At 36.8% G+C, this 18,910-nt stretch overlaps 1 protein-coding gene across 1 annotated transcript in view; it reads left to right on the top strand.

The window, feature by feature from the left end:
* LOC149570542 (proteasome subunit alpha type-3) overlaps positions 1-18,910 on the top strand; it is an 81,659-nt gene that overhangs the window by 22,752 nt on the left and 39,997 nt on the right. The window contains exons 2-7 of the mRNA XM_089823128.1: positions 16,037-16,119; positions 16,237-16,276; positions 16,447-16,530; positions 16,978-17,051; positions 17,268-17,354; positions 17,487-17,571. Of these exons, the coding sequence (XP_089679254.1) occupies positions 16,037-16,119; positions 16,237-16,276; positions 16,447-16,530; positions 16,978-17,051; positions 17,268-17,354; positions 17,487-17,571 (453 nt within the window). The remainder of the gene's footprint in view (positions 1-16,036; positions 16,120-16,236; positions 16,277-16,446; positions 16,531-16,977; positions 17,052-17,267; positions 17,355-17,486; positions 17,572-18,910) is intronic.

Raw genomic sequence — 18,910 nt, forward strand, 5'->3', positions numbered from 1 at the left:
TTTTTTTGCAAGAGCAGATTTGCACTCTTCTTGCTTGGCAAATTTTGTGGGAGCCGAATTTTGTAGAAGTAAAATTTTGATTTGCAAGGGGTTTGAAATTCTTGAAGTCTGGTCCTAAATTCCAAAAAGAAGATCCGGCTATTGGTAAAAGTAATTTCAAATCATTTAGAGTTGAAAGGGGTCCTTAAGCTGACTTCCTTCTTTCGTTCTAGTCTAAGGATTGCCTCCCTTGGTTCTGCTAGTCTAATTGCGCACCACTTTACCATCCTGTAATAGGGCAACGAGATGGAGGATGTTAGTACAAGCAAGAATCCTAAGGGGACAAACACTAAGAAAGATAGAGGATATGATGCCCAAAACAACTTTCTTCTCTAAAATGAGGCGAATAATAGATCCGGCTATTGGTAGAAGTGACTTTTAATCATTTAGAGTTGAAAGGGGTCCTTAAGCTGACTTCCTTCTTTTGTTCTAGTCTAAGGATTGCCTCCCTTGGTCCTGCTAGTCTAATTGTCCACCACTTTACCATCCTGTAATAGGGCGACGAGATGGAGGATGTTAGTACAAGAAAGAATCCTAAGGGGACAAACACTAAGAAAGAGAAAGATGATATGATGCCCAAAACACCATTCTTCTCGAAAATGAAGCGAATAACCGATACCAATGTCGGTACAGTAAACATGATACAGGTAAAGGCCAGACTAAAGGAAGGACAATCCACTTTGGCAAAGAAGATATACAGAAGGCGGTTGCACATCACAGCCCAAGCATCGATACTTCCATTACAACCATGATGAGCGACATCGGAGCAGCACTTGATTTTGAAGATTTGAGAGAAGAGAACATCAATGAAGCAAAGCTTGGATTGAGATTGGATGAGTTAGGAAGGGTTGCCATCAAGAAGGAACATTTAAACACCTTTTCCTCCCTAAATGCTTTCATCAGATTCGCAAAAAGAGTATGAGAAAGATCATGAGAAGACGCTACAAGTAGCAAACAACGTGATGAAGTCGGCGAAGCTCAAGATAAAGCACACACCTTGTCCTCCTATGGAGGAAGTCAATGAAAGGCTAACTAAGATCATTGCCTTAGCTAAAAGAATGAAAGAAAAAGGGAGATTTGTATTAGAAGATCATTTAATGTAAGCCCAAGTGGCAATTTCTCTTTCTTCTAGAATAGGACAAGTGTCTATTTCTGATTGGCCGCCATTTTGGTGCCTTCTCATTGGTTGCTACTTTTACACTTTTTTCATTGGTCCATTGACAAGGTGGCATCTTCTCATTGGCTAATGGGGTGGCAACCCTAATTAGGGTTTCTAGGATTCAATCTGGATCGTCGGTTTTGCTTTTGATCTCTACCGTCAGTTGTAATTTTGGCATCTATAAAAGGCCATTTGCTCTCATTTGTAAGGGGGAGAAAATTGTTGCATAAGATAATGCCAAAATCGCTTTCTTTCTCATTGTCGTGACTTGCATGGTGATTAAGAGCCTTTGGTATTATTGCATGGTTTCTACTTCCAAATAGTTAGTAACATTTGTGAGGGAGCTATGTTGGAGGATTGTTGCCAAGATACTATCAAAATTGTTCTTTATTCATTGTTGTGACTTGCATGGTGGATATACATGATCATTTTGGTGTATTGCATGGTTCTTCTCATCTCTTAAATTAAAGTAGGATTTCATTTCATGTTGTTAGAGTAGAAGTAGATGGCTAATTGTATGGTGATGTTAGTGAATGTTTGATAGGGATCAATACTAGACCACTAGCATCCTAGCGGCTGGTTGGGAAGCCTTGTGTGGCAAACTAGTTTATTTTTCCTTTGAATCATTGCCTCTGTGAAGGTGGGGCCGCTGGTTAGCTTTCATTAGATTCGATCCCTGTCCATTGGCTAACCTTTCCATTAATAGGAGTAGGAGTAGAATAGTGAGTAGTTGAAGGAGTAGAATAGCGAGTAGTTGGGTAGTCGAATTTCACTCTAAGTAAGTTAGGAAGGTAGAAGTCATTAGAACCATTATCGCCTCCTCGCACAATCAACATTATTTGGCGCTACATCCTCCACCATCATTGTCACCATCAACATCACTTGACACTCATACAAAATCATCACCATCTCAAAAAAAACCCAAGTCATCCCTGAATGAATAGTGTAAAGCCGCCTACGTGATTACTAGCAAATCACATCGATAAAACTGAGCGAGTATCCACAAGTGTAAGGAACATTGGAGTTATTCTCATATCCCATGAATATAACTTTTCAAGAGAGGAATTGTGTGTTTGATACTTCGTATTAGATATTCAATTACTAATTTGTTATGTAAGTGATACAAAACTCGCATCAACACTTATGAACAAAATCTGGTTACAACGGTTGGAAAGTTGTTTTGATATGACTAACTTCTCTCTAAATTCTTAGGTACAGCTCCCTATTGCATAGTGATTTGCAATGAATTATGTTTGCTTCTAAATCTAAACGGGTATGTTCTTAACCCAAGAATAGGAGAGGTAAACCAAGCTAGGCTCGGATAGGAACTAACTTAGGCAAGAGTTGGAACTTTAAGATTAGTTAAGTCTACGGATTCACACATCTTATGAATCTGCGAGGCTTAATGATTCAATAATGTATGCTCACTGAAACTAAACTGATACCAACAGGAAACTAACTACAGAAACAGAAAGACTAACTTGAAAAAAAACACAAAGAGATTTCTCTTGAACCTATGATAACAAAACTATTATCTTCGGTTTGCTGCTTAGAAACAGGGGAGTGAAACTCTGTTCATTCCTTGGTTAAATTTAGACAAAAGAGAAAACATGAAACTAACATAAAATAGAATGGAATAGAAAATAATTGACACAAAATACCATTCAATTGTTTCTGCAACATCAAGTATTTCACACCAAAAATTAGCTGACCTTTTATTAATCTTTCAATTTAGTACATATAGGATTCCGAGATGATCATTACAAAGGAATTTAAATCGATTCATCTCCTTAGAAATGACAAATGGCAAGGAGCCAATTTGTCCATTGCAATCATTACATAAAAAAAAATGAAAAGGGCGGAATATGAATCACTTCGCCTTCTTTCCCTTTTCTTACTTTGCCTTATAATGGAATTAATTCCTCATGCCTATGAACATATACATTAGTCTATCTTAAGAGCCATTTAGAATGCTCCTTGGCTAAATCTTTGACAACATTTAACGGATCTTGTATCTCCTCCATGGCCACGTGCACACACCCGCCAAGTTTTTGGAGCTCGAAAACTCTGTTTTGATGGCTAGAAGATATTCTTGTCAAACTTTCTATGTAATTGGAGAAGTTTGTTGGCATGACGGCTACTCTAATGATTCCCTTTCCTTGTCCACTAGTCTGGGAATCCGTATGTAGACCTCTTAGGAGTTCATAGTCTTTGTCTTGATCCTTTTTCACTTTAGCTTCTGTTTCCTTAAGTCCCTCCTCTGTCGCCATGATCATCTCAGACTTGAATTGCATGCTTTGGAATCACTCAACTAAAGGTTCATCTCCTTTAGGCAAGATCTTTGCTTCCATAGCCTCCTTAACTTTCATATGGATAATCATTTTCAGTAAAGAGACACAATCTTCACTCTTAACTTTCTCTGTGGCCGTGGTAGCTCTATTTGCTGAAATGTTATCCTTCTCTGTTTCGAGCCTCAGTATTGCATTGCCAATTTGTTCTATAATGGCTAGTCCCTCTAACTTGATTTTTCGGATTCACTCTCTACCGAATTGCCTGAAATGTTTATCTTCTTGTAGTTGAGAGTTGAGTGCTTGGACATCGGTAGCAGTAGGATCACTAGTGATTGACATTCTAGAGATGCTTGCCAAAGGGGTGACCAATTGCCTGATGAAGCTGTTAACTTCGTGGATTTCTGCCTTCATTCTGACTTTTGATAACTTAAGATTTTCAAGCTGTCCCGCTATTACCTCATTTGTTGACTTCCATAAGCCAACCTTGGTGTCATGTCTGACCTCACTAAGATCCACAGAGTGTAGGGCAAAATCATCTGCAGACATATCTTCGATTCTTCCTTCTTTAGTGGGCTTTGCAATTTCCATCGTCAAGTGCCCTGTTTTAGGATCTTGTCCAAGAATGGACAAGGTCTTCTGCTTTTTAATTTTGCTCATTGCTGATCCAGATGGGATAGCCAGAGATAGGTATATTTGTTAGGAGCTCCTTCATCTCTCTTTCTTTTTCTTTCCAAGGTATCCTCAAGCCATGAATCTGTGCCGATCACCTTGGAAGCAGTCCCAAGAGTGTCTATACTAAACATCTTTCCCTTGACCGGGGCGAGTGTTTTAGTGGTTGAAGAGAAAGGATTCTTCGGGGCCTGTGAGATGAGCTTTGAAGAATCCAAGCCCTTTTCTACCTCTGAAGTCTTCTTTGTTACCTCATTAGATTCAGTCGACTCGCTCTCACTACTCCCACCATCTCTGAGATCTACTACTTGCACTTGGGGACTATTGGGAAGAGTAGTGCAACACTTACAGATGGGATTGGACTACTATGAGGCAAGAGGGCAAGAGTGACTGCACCATCTTTTAATTCCTCCGCCTTCTTCTTCTTAGCCTCTGATGGAGTTTCAATCACTAGAAGGGAGCCGTCCTGACAAGTCTAAGCTAAGGGAATGCTTTTGTTGGGAGGTTGATCACCTCCATCTGATGGTTGTGCTGGCCCTTGGCTAATGGCCAAGGTTGCACCTGATGTGCCACCGTGGGAGGAGGAAGTCGTTGCAACTATTGGGGAAGCTTGAGCGGTTGTGCTTTTGCTCCGACTCCTAGCTATGGTCCATTCGACCCATTTTCCAGTCCTTTTGTAGATTCGAGCCATCATTATATCTAGCTCTACCCCAGAATCCTCATAAGGTTCTGAGCTTATTGGAGTGCCTCTTAGCTTGGTCAGGTAAGTATTGCTATACATGTTCTGGCCATCATCTTCTACTCCTACATCATTATTGACTTTGTACATTTTCACCTCATCGACTGTCAGTCTGGCGAAGGCATGATCCCGGTTCTCGAACTCGTTCTTGCAGTCGGCCCAGTAATCCTCAATGGTGGTAATATGCTTGATTACACTTCCAATTTGTAAAACATCCCTTGCGTAGCCGTTCAGGTCGAACATGGGCCTAGGACTTCGTACATGTCCAATTTATACTTCATTTCAAACGCCCTCAACATGTTCTTGGCATCAGAACGAGTGTCACAATTGAAAGCACCAACCTTCATAGGGAATTTGTACCCTTTCTTCTTCAGGTTCTTGCTCAACACGTTCACTTGGATGGCCTGCCGCACGATCTCGATCAACACAATCATGTCACTAGGATATCTTGGTAGCTTCAAGGGGAAACCATCAAAAGCTGCAAGACGCAAATAAGAAAAGGATGAGAATTGGATGAAATAACTCCCAAACTGGCTGATGGCTGCCATGGCTTCAGGGCTGAATCTCCTTTCTGGACATCCTTGCAGCTTCCTGCAAATCCTCATGGTGAATGCATCAATAACTTTTACAGGCTCTGCATAGCTATTTTCCAATTGTAAGCATTGATAAAACTCATAAGAGTTCACATCATCAGGAAAATTTTCCACTCTTGGCAGGCTTGGCCATAGTTGTAATGAGGCCAACATATTGATGAGGAACGGGGACATATAGAATGTATTGTAAAATTTTGCAGCACGAAGAGCATTGGACATAATTTCACTTACCTCATGAGCCCAATCAATATATTGGGTGTCAGAGCAAATGACTTACACTAAAATGAAATACTGCTCAACGAAATTCAAAGCTTCTACCTCACCTTTCAATCTGTGTAGGAGGACCAAGATATCGAGAATCTCAGGTTTGAGATTAGTCCCAAACAGGGTCTTAGGAACCTTACTCTTAGCTCTCCGTGGTTTTGGGAACCATGTTTGCATGATTTCCCGATCATCTTCTTTGCGGAGAACTCGGAAACGGCTCCTCCAAAGGTCAAGTCTGAGAATTCTTCTCGTTTTGGCACTCAAAGGCAATTCACCACAGTTTGCCTATTGATTGAAATCAGCACCATGTCATTTGGTAGCACAATCTTCCTTGTCTCTAGGATGTAATGATTTATACACTCGTAGATTAACTCCGGGGCTTGGACTGTAATCAAAAAATCAACTGCCTCGACTAACCCACATCCTTGGAGCTTCTCAGTGATGGGATGAATCCGCTCTGACTTCACTCTCTTTTGGAAATCCTTCATGTCATAAAAACAAAGAGAGGTATCTGTGAAATTCCGCAATTGGGATTTGATTCCGTTCAAACCATCAAAGCCCCTAAACTTGGTGGCCATGGTTTTGAGAGTGAATTTTGAAATAAGAAAATGAAAGGAATGGCTAATACAATAGATACTAGCTTTTGAAAAAGTTATGCACATTAATAGAATAGCAGTTCAAAGAAAGAGTGGTAGTTTGTTCAATTGTTCATGTTTTCATATATATATGGGAGCCTCGATTCATCCATTGATCTTCAAGATTCGCACCACATGAATGAATCGAAGGAGAGATCTGTTGAAACAGTAAGTGCGAGGGTTTAACAGATATGTAGGGGTCTTTTCATTGTTCCGTTGGTTCAATGTTAACTTTCTATCTTCCCAGAACTTACTTTCCCATTTTCCTTCAAGTGTTGGGAAGTTACAAATAGAGTACTCCGTGAGAAACTGTCCGCTAAGTTGAATTGTGATCATCAATTCTTTTCTGTAATGGTTAGATTCTTTCTATTATCATTTTGAGACTTTTTATGTACCAATTGCGGATCCAACTTGACCACCAGCTTGATTTTCTTTGGAATTTGGGAAATTGTCTTCATGGGTTGAAAACCCATTGAGGAGAAGACAATTTCCGTTTCTCCGCCAACATTTCCTTTTTTAATTGAACTTTAGACCATTGTCCTTTTTGGGATCGGAAATGTCTAAGTGGGGTGCGAAGATTTTGTAGGGGCCCACTTATCATTTCTTTTCACTCTAAATTGCCTTTTCAGAAAACCAACTTCATGAGTTGAAAACCTGTCGAGGAGAAGTTCGTTCTTAGTTTTCAGCTGGGAATGATTATGAGAGCTGTGACGAATCTTAAACATTTTCTAAGGTAATAATCGCGAAGGGAGAACATGAATTCGCTATAGTGTACCTTGCTATTTTCGTGTTTTTGATCCGCATGTATCATTTGGTGCCCTTTGTGGGAAATCATCTTCATGGGTTAGAAACCCGCCGAGGAGAAGTTGATTTCCGGATTTCCGCAAGCTTTTGTTTCTTTTAAAAAAATGGTAGGCCAAAAGCAGACATAACTTGTAATTGATCACTGCATGAGTAACATGAATCTCCATTGGGCTAGGTACTAACCTACTTGTAAGATCACTTCGACAAAATGAAAAACCACCCGGCTAAGAAATGGGGAGAGGGGAAAAGGAGAAATCTGATGGAGATTCGTTCCACCTAAGAGGGATTAGACCTAGACTCAACCACAACTAAGAACTCACTTATCTCACTATAACACAAATATCCACTTTTGCTAATCGGTTAGAGGATGAAAGTGGGGCAACACAAATGTACTTGATACTTTCATGAGATCGATGAATGAGGTACTTAAACCTCTTCTTGGTAAGTTTTTATTGTTTATTTTGACGACCTTTTGAGCTTTAGAAAGACAAGAGGATCATTTAGAGCATTTGAGATTAATTTTATAGAGGTTAAAAGAGGAGAGATTTTTGATAAATCTGACATAGTGTAGCTTAATGAAGATTTTTTTTTAATTTACCTAAACCTTGTTAATTCATAGAAAGGGCATAAGATGAATCTTGAGAAGGAGAAAGCAATTGTGGATTGATGGTCACCAAAGAGTACATATGTTAATTCTCAAAGTAACTGTGATAAAATAATCTTCTGATTTTTCAGATCGAACAAATCTGGTAATGCATGAAATTTCCTTTAGTGAATTGGCCTTTAGAATACATTAATTTATCATGCAGATCAGCAATCCCTTTGGGAACATTTACTAATGTCTTGATAGCCTAGTTGTAGTTAGTTTAATTACCAACTAATAGACAAACAAAGAGGGGCACCGATCTTGGTAAATTCAATTTGTTTTATAGAGGGCCGACCTAGAAAGGGTCATGTCCTTTCTAAGGACATGCCCCTTCGGTTCATTATAAAGGAGGGGCAAGGATGTGGATAGAAGACACACATTACACCCAAGTCTGCTCTTCTAGCATTACTATCTTGAGTGAATTTATAATAGCCCCTTGGGTTCACTATAAAGGAGGGGCAAGGATGTGGATAGAAGACACACATTACACCCAAGTCTGCCCTTCTAGCATTACTACCTTGAGTGAATTTATAACAGGAAAAAAAACGATTTCCAGAATTATACACCATTCTCCAAGAATGATTAATATTCTGTCCAGAATATTTAAGGACCATTTCCAGCAAGGTTGAAGGTAATATATCAGTATTATTTCATCAGAATTTGCAGAAAATCTAAATGGTATTAGAGCTTTGGTAGTCGAATCTTGGCTCTGCAAATTGATAATCGGATTTAAAACATATCTAACAACATCCTTTTACCTACAATGGCCAATGCAATCAGACCCAAAGACAGGTTTGATGGAAAAGACAACTTCATTGCATGAAAATTCAGAATTATGATGGCTCTCGAAGAAAATGATGTAACACAATTTGTTGATAAGGAATCCAAACAACTTGATGCTGATCCTTATAAAACTAACTGGATCAAAGGAAAAAAGAAAACCATGAAAATCATATTAGATGGAGTTAGAAATGAAATAATACCTATGTTAATGAAACATCACACAACATTCAATATGATGAGTGCATTAATAAATGCATATGAGGTTAATAATGCAACTAGAACCCTTTCACTAAAAAGGCAACTAAATCATATAAAAATAAGGGTGGGAGAATCTATGAATTCATGCTTCCTAAGGTTGGCTAGTCTAAGAGATGAACTTACAAGCATTGGGTACGTAATTGATGATAAAGAACTAACATTAATGGCAATAGATGGATTACTAGATTCATGGGAAATATTCTCACAAGGAGTAAGTGCTAGAAACAAACTTCCAGACTTCAATAGACTTAAAGGAGATTGCCTTCAAGAAGAATCTAGGCAACTCAAGAAAGGAAGGAAATTGAAAATTGAAGATGAAGAACTTCATGTTCTCAACAGAAATTCCTACATAGGTGAGAAGAAGCACTTCAAGAAGAAGAAGGCTTACCCAGAGAATACAAAGCAACAAGTAAATTGTACAAACGTTACTAAGAAAGAGGAAAATTATGATCCTGAGAAACGTGTATTATATTCAACTCTATCAAATGAAGTATCAAGAAAAGCATGGGTAATTGATAGTGGATCATCTCGACACATTATAGGATACAAAGAAGTACTAGACTCAATATCAGAAGAAGTTAATGACGAAGTTACCATAGGTAATAATTCCACTCATCCTATCAAAGAAATTGGGAATTACACCTTGAAACTGAAGTCGAGTATTTCTCTTAATCTCAAAAGAGTACTCTATGTACCAGGAATCAAGAGGAATCTAATCTCTGTTACAACATTTGAAGATGATGGACATAAGGTTGCATTCATGGACAATAAAGTAATGAACTGGTCTAAGAACTCTTCATTTAAGAAATCTAAGTTGATTGGTCAAAGAAAGGGATATTCGTATGAATTAAATATAGAACCTATTCAAGCCTTAATCCATGAATTTGTTAATATGAACGAAGTGTGGCATAGAAGGTTAGGGCATCTAAACTTCAAAGCCTTATCGACTATGGAGAAGATGGTTACTGATTTACCTAAGTTAAATAAAGACCATTCTAGCATATGCAAAGGATGTGCACTAGGTAAGAAAACCAAAAGTCCATTTCAAACTAGCACTAGAAAATCTAATAGTGTTTTAGAATTAGTTCACTCAGATTAATGTGGACCTATCTCCGTTCCTTCTCTCGGAGGATTTTTGTACTATATACTTTTATCAAGGTCACCGGGAGACGGGGAGACTTTGAGGTCTCCGGTACTGGTACTGGTACCGGTACGGCAATTTTTCAAATAGGAGACGGGGGTACTTGGAGACGGCAATTTTTTTTATTTTTTATTTTTTAAAATAATTTTTTAATAGTTTAAACTTAAAGAGTCTAATACTAAAAGTAAATACAAAATTTCAAAATTTCAAAATAGTAATACCGTAAGACTAAAAGACTAAAGTAAATAATAAATTAATAATACTAGTGTTGTCACATTAAAAATTAAAATAGATTCATAGAGTCAAACTGTCAAAGATTATAATAATAATAAGCGGTCAGATACAGAAGTACATTACTGAAATAGATTTTAAAACCTGACAAATTGGCATTGCTACAAAAAATTTGTGAAAATTATTGAATTATTCAACATCGATGCATGCATAGAGACACACTTAGGATTTCTATTTTCTAACTAAGAGTTAGGATTGCTTAGTTTAAAAGGGAGTAAATCATTTTGTAATAGTGTTTTTTTTCCAGTTACACAGATTCAACTAACAAAGATTCCTATATTGGTACTAGGATATTGCCAACAGCAGATAAACAGGTACGAATAACAAATACAACTTATACATCAAACTGAAACATGATATCCTCTTGAAAAAACAGAAATATAGGACCAAATACATTCATGTTAACATACATAAAACCTCTAGTCTATCACTGTTATCGCTGAGTCTTTATCAGCAAATAGATGCTTGGTTTTCATGAGGAATAATACTATTATCAAGCATTTGCATATCAGATTTCTGTAACATACGTAATACTATCTTCTAATGCACTAACAACAGTTTTTGCACCCTAATTCCTCAGCTGCACAAATTTATGTGATTTGGGATCTTTACTGCAATCCTGTACAACTTCCAATATGTTGTCTTAGACTTGTATCGTGTTCCTGTGACGTACATCACCAAGCAGTTGTTACGAAATTCATATAGTACCTTAGATTTTTGCATTAAAAACATTTAAATGAAGGCTAAAATATATAAAATTATTTAATATTATATTTTACATTTATATTTTATCAGGAGACTTCGGGGAGACTTCACTTTTTGGATTAGGAGACGGGGAGACTTCAGGAGACTTCGCCATGAAGTCTCCAACCTTTTTTGAGGTCTCCGGAGACGCGAAAAGTCTCCGAGACGCCACTTTTAGGGGGGAGACGGGTCTCCTGGTAACCATGACTTTTATAGATGATTTTTCTAGGAAAACATGGATCTACTTCTTAAAGTGTAAAGAATTAGAAGAAATCCTTAAGAGATTTAAAGAATTCAAAACCTTAACTGAAAACCTATCAAAGAGATTTAAAGAATTCAAAACCTTAACTGAAAACCTATCAGGACATAAAATTAAAACTCTTAGGTTTGATAATGGAGGGGAATATATTTCAGATTTGTTTAAAGATTTTTGTAAAGAAGCAGGAATTAAGAGGGAATATACCGTTCCTTATAGTCCACAGCAAAATGGGGTAGCAAAAAGGAAGAATAGGACAATTATATAAGCGGCAAGAGCTATGATACTTGATCAAAACTTAGAATTGTATCTTTGGGCAGAAGCCTCATGTACTACAATCTATATTCAAAACAAAAGTCCTCACTCCCACCTTAGAGATAAAACTCCTGAAGAAGTATTTTCTAAGGTTAAACCAAAAATAAGTCATCTTAGGATATTTGGGTGCCTTGTATACATACATGTTCCAAAAGAAAAGAGAACTAAGTTAGAACCCTTCGGAAGGAAAGGTATTTTTGTCGGGTATAGTGAAACCTCTAAAGCATATAGAATTTACATACTTGGTCAGAAGAACAAAAGAGAACTAAGTTAGAACCCTCTGGAAGGAAAGGTATTTTTGTCGGGTATAGTGAAACCTCTAAAGCATATAGAATTTACATACTTGGTCAGAAGAACTTTGAACTTAGTAGAGATGGTATCTCTGAAGAAGAGTTTGCATTCAATAGAGCCGTAAGTTTTGAAAACCCCTCTCATATACTTAGTTCTGAAGAAAATCATGATCCTGAGTTTCAAAGGGAGAACATTGAAGAAATCGAAGGTGAGATTCAAAACCTTAATCTTGAGGAAACTCAAAATCTTAAGAAAAGACCATTTTGGGCTATTAAGATTTTAGAGGAAGCACAAGACTTCGCTGCACCCTCTGGAACCTTCAGAGAGAGCAAAAGACCCAAAAGATTCTCTAGCTATGCAACAAACACAAGTGACTTATCTAAATCAGAACCAACAAATGTATTAGATGCTATCAAACATACAACTTGGAAGGATGCCATGACAGAAGAATACCAATTAATTATTAAAAATGATGTTTGGAAAATTGTTCCAAGGCCTGAGGAAAATCTATTGTTTTTTCTAAGTGGATATTTAAGATCAAGCATGTTGTAGACGGTAGCATTGAAAAATATAAGGCTAGATTCGTAGCTAGAGGATTCTCTCAGAAGGAGGGAATTGATTATGAAGGAATCTTTGCTCCAGTTGCCAAATACAACTCTGTAAGAGTCGGCCTAGCTATTGCAGCATTGAAGGGATGGAAATTACATCAAATGGATGTGAAAACAACATTTTTGAATGGAAAGATTACAAAAGAGGTATATTTAGAACAACCTAAAGGATTTGAAACTCATAATCCTAAAATCTTTGTTTGCAGACTCAAGAAAGCTCTCTGTGAGCTTAAACAGGCTCCAAGGGCATGGTATGAAAGAATCGATAAATATCTCACCAGTTTAGGATTCTCTAAGAATGTAGCGGATCCAAATCTCTATTATAAGAGGGATAAAGATGAGATGATAATTTTTATACTATATGTTGATGATTTACTAATAATAGGTGATGATCATCTTATAGATCAATTGCAAGAAAGATCTAATTAGAGAATTTGAAATGAAAGATTTGGACTTATTCATTACCTCCTAGGACTGGAAGTATGGAAAAACTTTGAGAACATCATACTTAATCAAGGAAAGTATACATTAGAGATCTTAAAGAGATTTGGAATGTGGAACTACAAACCTATGTCTTCACCAATGGAGACTAATCCAAACAAACTTAAGGAAGCAGTTGCAAAATCACCCTCCATAGATTCTACTCTTTACAGACAGATGATTGGGTCTCTCATGTACTTGGTAAATACAAGACCTGATATTTGCTAGGCTATTAATGCCTTAAGTCAGTTTATGTGTGAGCCAAAGGAGATTCACCTAGTTGCAGTCAAACACATTATAAGATACTTACAAGACACTCTTAACCTTGGGCTTAAGTATAAGAAAGTTGACTTGGACGTACATGGATTCATAGACTCAGATTGGGCTGGAAGTGTTACTAACAGGAAAAGCACTTCAGGATGTTGTTTCAATTTAGGCACAACAATGATATCATGGATATGCAGAAAGCAGTCATCAGTAGCACAGAGTTCCGTAGAAGCTGAATACATCGCAGCTACAATGGCTTCTAGGGAAGTAATTTGTCTTAGAAAGTTACTTGTGGGATTATTTGATCAACCCATGAATCCCACTATCATTCATTTTGATAATTAGAGTTGCATCAAGCTCTCTGTGAATCCAGTTTTTCATGACAGATCCAAGCATATCGAAATTTCTTACCATTATGTAAGAGATATGGTAGACAAGAAAATTGTCAAGTTAGAATACATTTGCATTGCAGATATTTTTACCAAACCTCTCTCTCGAGTGAAGATAGATCACTTCAGAAAAAGACTTGGTATGGTTGAATTATAATTCATTTGTATTCTATAATTATTAATGAAATAATTTTGTGTTAAAATGATTATTGTTAGGCTATTGACTGTTATGGGCTTCACCATTTGTATTCATTATCTAAGAGGTGACAATCTCTGAGATAATGAACATTTGTATAAAAGACATTAAGAGAGATGACGATCTCTGAGATAATGTACTAAACAATAGAGAACTACTAGCAGATCTGGATGAGTTCAAGATCACGTTGTGATATAGACATTTTTATGCCTATGAGTCAGAACTTGGATAAAGGAAGGATTTAATCAGCAGATCTGAATTAATCATTCTCCAAAATTTATCGTATGTACTGACAAATCTTAACTCATGATCATATTGTGATGTAGGCTTGTTAGTGCCTATGAGTCACAACTTTAATAAAGGAAGAATTTAATCATTCTCTAGATTTTATCCTGTGTATTGCATTCCATGTAATACTATTATTACAAGAATAAATGATAAGTTATATTATAGGTATAGTAATATGACAAAGTATCATGTGTACAAATGATACAACATGCTTAGAAGATTCAGATAGATATAGAGTACAAATGTATGCTTAGTTATCGTAATCGATATTTTTAGATATGTTATCTCTCATTATTATTATCAAGTTAAGAGGGAGTGTTAATTCTCTAAGTAATTGTGATAAAATAATGTTCTGATTTTTCAGATCGAACAGATCTAGTAATACATGAAATTGCCTTCAGTGAATTGGCCTTTAGAATACATTAATTTATCATGCAGATCAGCAATCCCTTTGGGAACATTTACTAATGTCTTGATTGCCTATTTGTAGTTAGTTTAATTACTAACTAATAGACAAACAAAGAGGGGTGCTGATCATGGTAAATTCAATTTGTTTTATGGAGGGCCAACCTAGAAAGGGTCATGTCCTTTCTAAGGACATGCCCCTTGAGTTCACTATAATGGAGGGGCAAGGATGTGGATAGAAGACACACATTACACCCAAGTCTGCTCTTCTAGCATTACTACCTTGAGCAAATTTATAACAGGAATAAAAATGATTTCCAGAATTATACACCATTCTCCAAGAACGATTTATATTCTGTCCAGAATATTTAAGGACTATTTCCAGCAAGGTTGAAGGTAATATATCAGTATTATTTCATCAGAATTTGCAGAAAATCCACAATATTCACATCACTGCTTTTTAACTTAGCTATCACTGCCTTGTAACTTAGCTATGCTATAAGCTACCCACATATGGCTTAGATACATTTTGTGGCTAGATATAATTTGAATATGCCATGACACATTCAAATAAAACATTTTATTCAGTCTGTTATTGCCTATCTTGCAGTTTTGGCTGTATATGTACTCTGGCCTGGATAGAGATACGCTGTTAGATTTCTTGCCATTTGCAACTATGTTCTAGAGATACTATTGATAAGTACATATACCGGATATTTGATATGACACCTTTCCCAAGTGTATCAAGTAACTGTGGTGTTTTCTATTAATATTTATTTGTACTTTGTAAGTTGCATGTATATTCACAATCCTCTTTTTTGTTTTGTTTTTTGAAACAGACACTTTGCGTTTCCTTTCCTTATCTAAAACAAGTGAAGAGTGTGTGTGTACATGAGGACTCACACCCCCTCCCAAACCTTGAAGTACCCATCCCTGAGACATCCCTACACTAGGTGCTTGAGTACCCAAGTACCCTCACCTCTACCACTCCACAACCATGGCGCCCCTGGGATGGGTACTTGAATTTCTATTTGAACTTTGATTTTTGAATGTTACTATTGTGTATGTAATATCTTACCATGTTGAATGTTCAATAGTTCTAGCTCATGTTGCAATTTTGCTATGTTCTACTAAAACATCATTTCATAACTAGCATTTCAAGTTCTGTGTGTATACTATACAACACCCCTCCCTACCCCCTCCTCCCCTTGCCGCCTTCCACCTGCCATCCTGAAAATGAGGCCCACTTTCCCTGCGTCTTGGAAACTCGTCCGGGCATCCTGCCATCCCGACGTACCCCAGTATTTGGGTAACACTGGTGTACACACACACACACACACACATATGTAGGCCATCTTTTATGTCATCGATGCTTCCTTTGAGCTAATAATGTGTGATGTGCATTTTTTTTGCAATGGGAATTGTTGTTGCTTAGGATTCATCTAGAGCTTATCATGCATCTAACAAAGGCTTTGTGCATTGCAGTATGACTTGTCAGTGACAACTTTCTCTCCAGATGGGCGAGTCTTTCAAATTGAATATGCCACAAAGGCTGTTGACAACAGCGGGTACACAGACTATCTTTAGTTTGTTTGAGACAGTGAAAGACATTGTACTGCTCTTGCTAGAACCTTTAGAATCTTACAAAAAGAGCTAATTTTTTTATGTTTACATTTGTGCTTCAGAACTGTGATTGGCATAAAGTGCAAGGATGGAATTGTTCTGGTACGCTTTCTTACATTCTTTTTTTCTTATATTTTATTCTCAAATATAATGACAGTGACAACATTTGTGTGACTTGTTTTTTCCCTATTAAAGCTGATTTCTATTTTTTAAAGTTAACTGACAATGACAGTTAATATTAACATGAATCAATTCTTGAGTAAGGATGTCAGGGGGTAGAGAAGCTTATTGCTTCTAAGATGCTTTTAGAAGGATCTAACCGAAGAATTCATGCTGTCCATCGCCATGCTGGCATGGTATGCTGCTGATCTTTTCCTTGTAATAATTTAAGCAGATTTATATGTTCTTTTGTTGCCCTCAATAACATGTTTTTTAAGGTCAGGGTGTCTCACTGTTTATAATTGAATGCTTTTTCAATTCAATTTCAGCCTTTTCTATAATTGCATGTCTTTCACTTTTTTTTTCTTGCAAGAGACTGGCAAATTTTCTTAAAAAATTGTACAAGGAAAGGCATTTAATTAGCAGCACCAGAGAAAACACCTGTGGCTGCAATTTCTTTTTTGGCATCAAATCTTATATTTTGGGTATGGTAGGGATTACTATTGTTTCTATAATCAGAAAAGGGAAGGGATAAGAAGTTATCAATTTCATCCTTTTTGTTTTGTTTTTATGTGTTCCTGTTCACCCTTGTTTTCAAGTTATCTGAACTAAAGCAATTGTTTGGTGAATCATTTTTTTTACAGGGTGTTGCTGGGTTAGCAGCAGATGGTAGGCAAATTGTGGCTCGTGCAAAGTCAGAGGCAACTAGCTATGAAAGGTATCAGATCATTGAGTTATAATTATTGATCATGATTATTGTGTTTACTGGGTAGGGTGAAACATATATTGTTGTGAGCATTTGTCATCATAAGGTCAAATAAACTTTCATAAGCTTGTTTCAAAGATAACATGGATCAGGCTGGAAGATTCTTGAAGTTGAATAATTTTTTTTTTTTGGGAATATAATTTATCTAATTTATCTTATGATTTGCAGCATGTATGGTGAGCCAATCCCTGTGAAGGAACTCTGTGAACGAGTTGCTAGCTATGTACATTTGTGCACACTTTATTGGTGGTTAAGGTTGGTGCTTTCCTAAACTTTAAAAAAATTATATGTTGACCTTTCATATGAAATTTTCATTGTAATTAGGGCTTCTTTTGCACATAGTTTTGGAATTTTGGAATAAGAATGACATATATTTGTAATCTGCAGGCCTTTTGGATCTGGAGTTATCCTTGGAGGTTATGATAGAGATGGTCCTCAACTGTATATGATTGAGCCATCAGGAGTAGCTTATGTAAGTCTGCATGGTTTTACTTTTCAATGTTCTCATCCTTCTTTTTCTGCAATCCTGTTAGTGAACAGATTGTCTTCCAAAGAAATACATACAAATTGACCCTAAAATACCCAGACAAGAAGACTCAGTCAGCACTAACAGTTGGGTCGCTTCGCTATTGGAATGTGCAAGCGCCCTCTGAATTATTCGGGTACAGCTCCCCGTGTAAGATTCATAATGAATTTGTATTTAAACAGAATATACATATATGTGTACTTTTACCAGAAAGTACTTAAGGTTCTCTCAACATACTCTTAGGTATGGAGGAATGCTTTCAGAGATTACAACAGAAAATAAAGCAAATCATGAAACACAAAGTTTTCCAGATTCTTCATACTTGAAATAGAAAGAAAACAGAGGAAACCAAAATAAATATGGGGAAAGAATGATAATCTGAGATAAATGATAACCAATGTCACGGAGTACTTGCCTTAACATTTCACAAAGTTAACATTACACCAAGGTTTTAACACACAGTTTTAAACCATCCAATGCATTGAAGTACACAAATATTTGCCATTCGGCTCCAAGTCCTAAATGAAAATTGATTACGAAATCCTGCTCTTCCTTATAACTTTCTCCTTTTAAAAACAAAATCCCCTGCATTACAATCAGAATAAAAGCGAAGTAGAAACTCCCCCTTTCTTAGCACAAAGTCTGTGGAAAAGAGAAGCTTTCCCTCCAAAACCCTCAGAACCCTTCATTGTCTTTATGAGCCTTCTTATCTCCTCTTTTCAGTCAGTTTCTTTTCTGTTACAATAACTAATTCTTGAGAATACATCTATCCATATCTTTGTTTCCGAAGACAATAAGGTCTCTCTTTGTGTCTTCGTCAATTTTTGATATGAGAGCCCCACCTTTTCTTTTATGCTTTTTGCGAGGTTATATGAATTTTATAAAGTAATGGAGGCTCCCATGTATGTGGCACTCTCCTAACACTCTACATCTTACAAAATGGAGCTATTCATATAGAATGGTCTTACCTGGATCTTATTATAAGACAAGTGTTGATGTCCCTTATATGAAAGCATCCATGTCTTCTTTTACATTATAAAAATGAGGCTTGCTCTACGATTTGCATTAATTCCCAAGGAGCGATGGAGAAGTGAGCGCAATGAAGTCCAGAATGAGCTGCAACTTAATACTGTGAATTCTTTGCATTTCGATGCCTAACAAAGAGTCTATTGCCATCCTCAACTCATGTTGTCGAGAAACCCATACATTGTCAAGGTGCCTGTGATCTATGTGTCATGATGGTGACCCTATTGATGTGACGTCGTTCTGCTCGGTCTTTCACATA

This window comes from Cupressus sempervirens, chromosome 3 (assembly GCF_028749045.1).
Source record: "Cupressus sempervirens isolate cs-2001-9-10 chromosome 3, ASM2874904v1, whole genome shotgun sequence".
In the NCBI taxonomy this organism is placed as follows: Eukaryota; Viridiplantae; Streptophyta; class Pinopsida; order Cupressales; family Cupressaceae; genus Cupressus; species Cupressus sempervirens.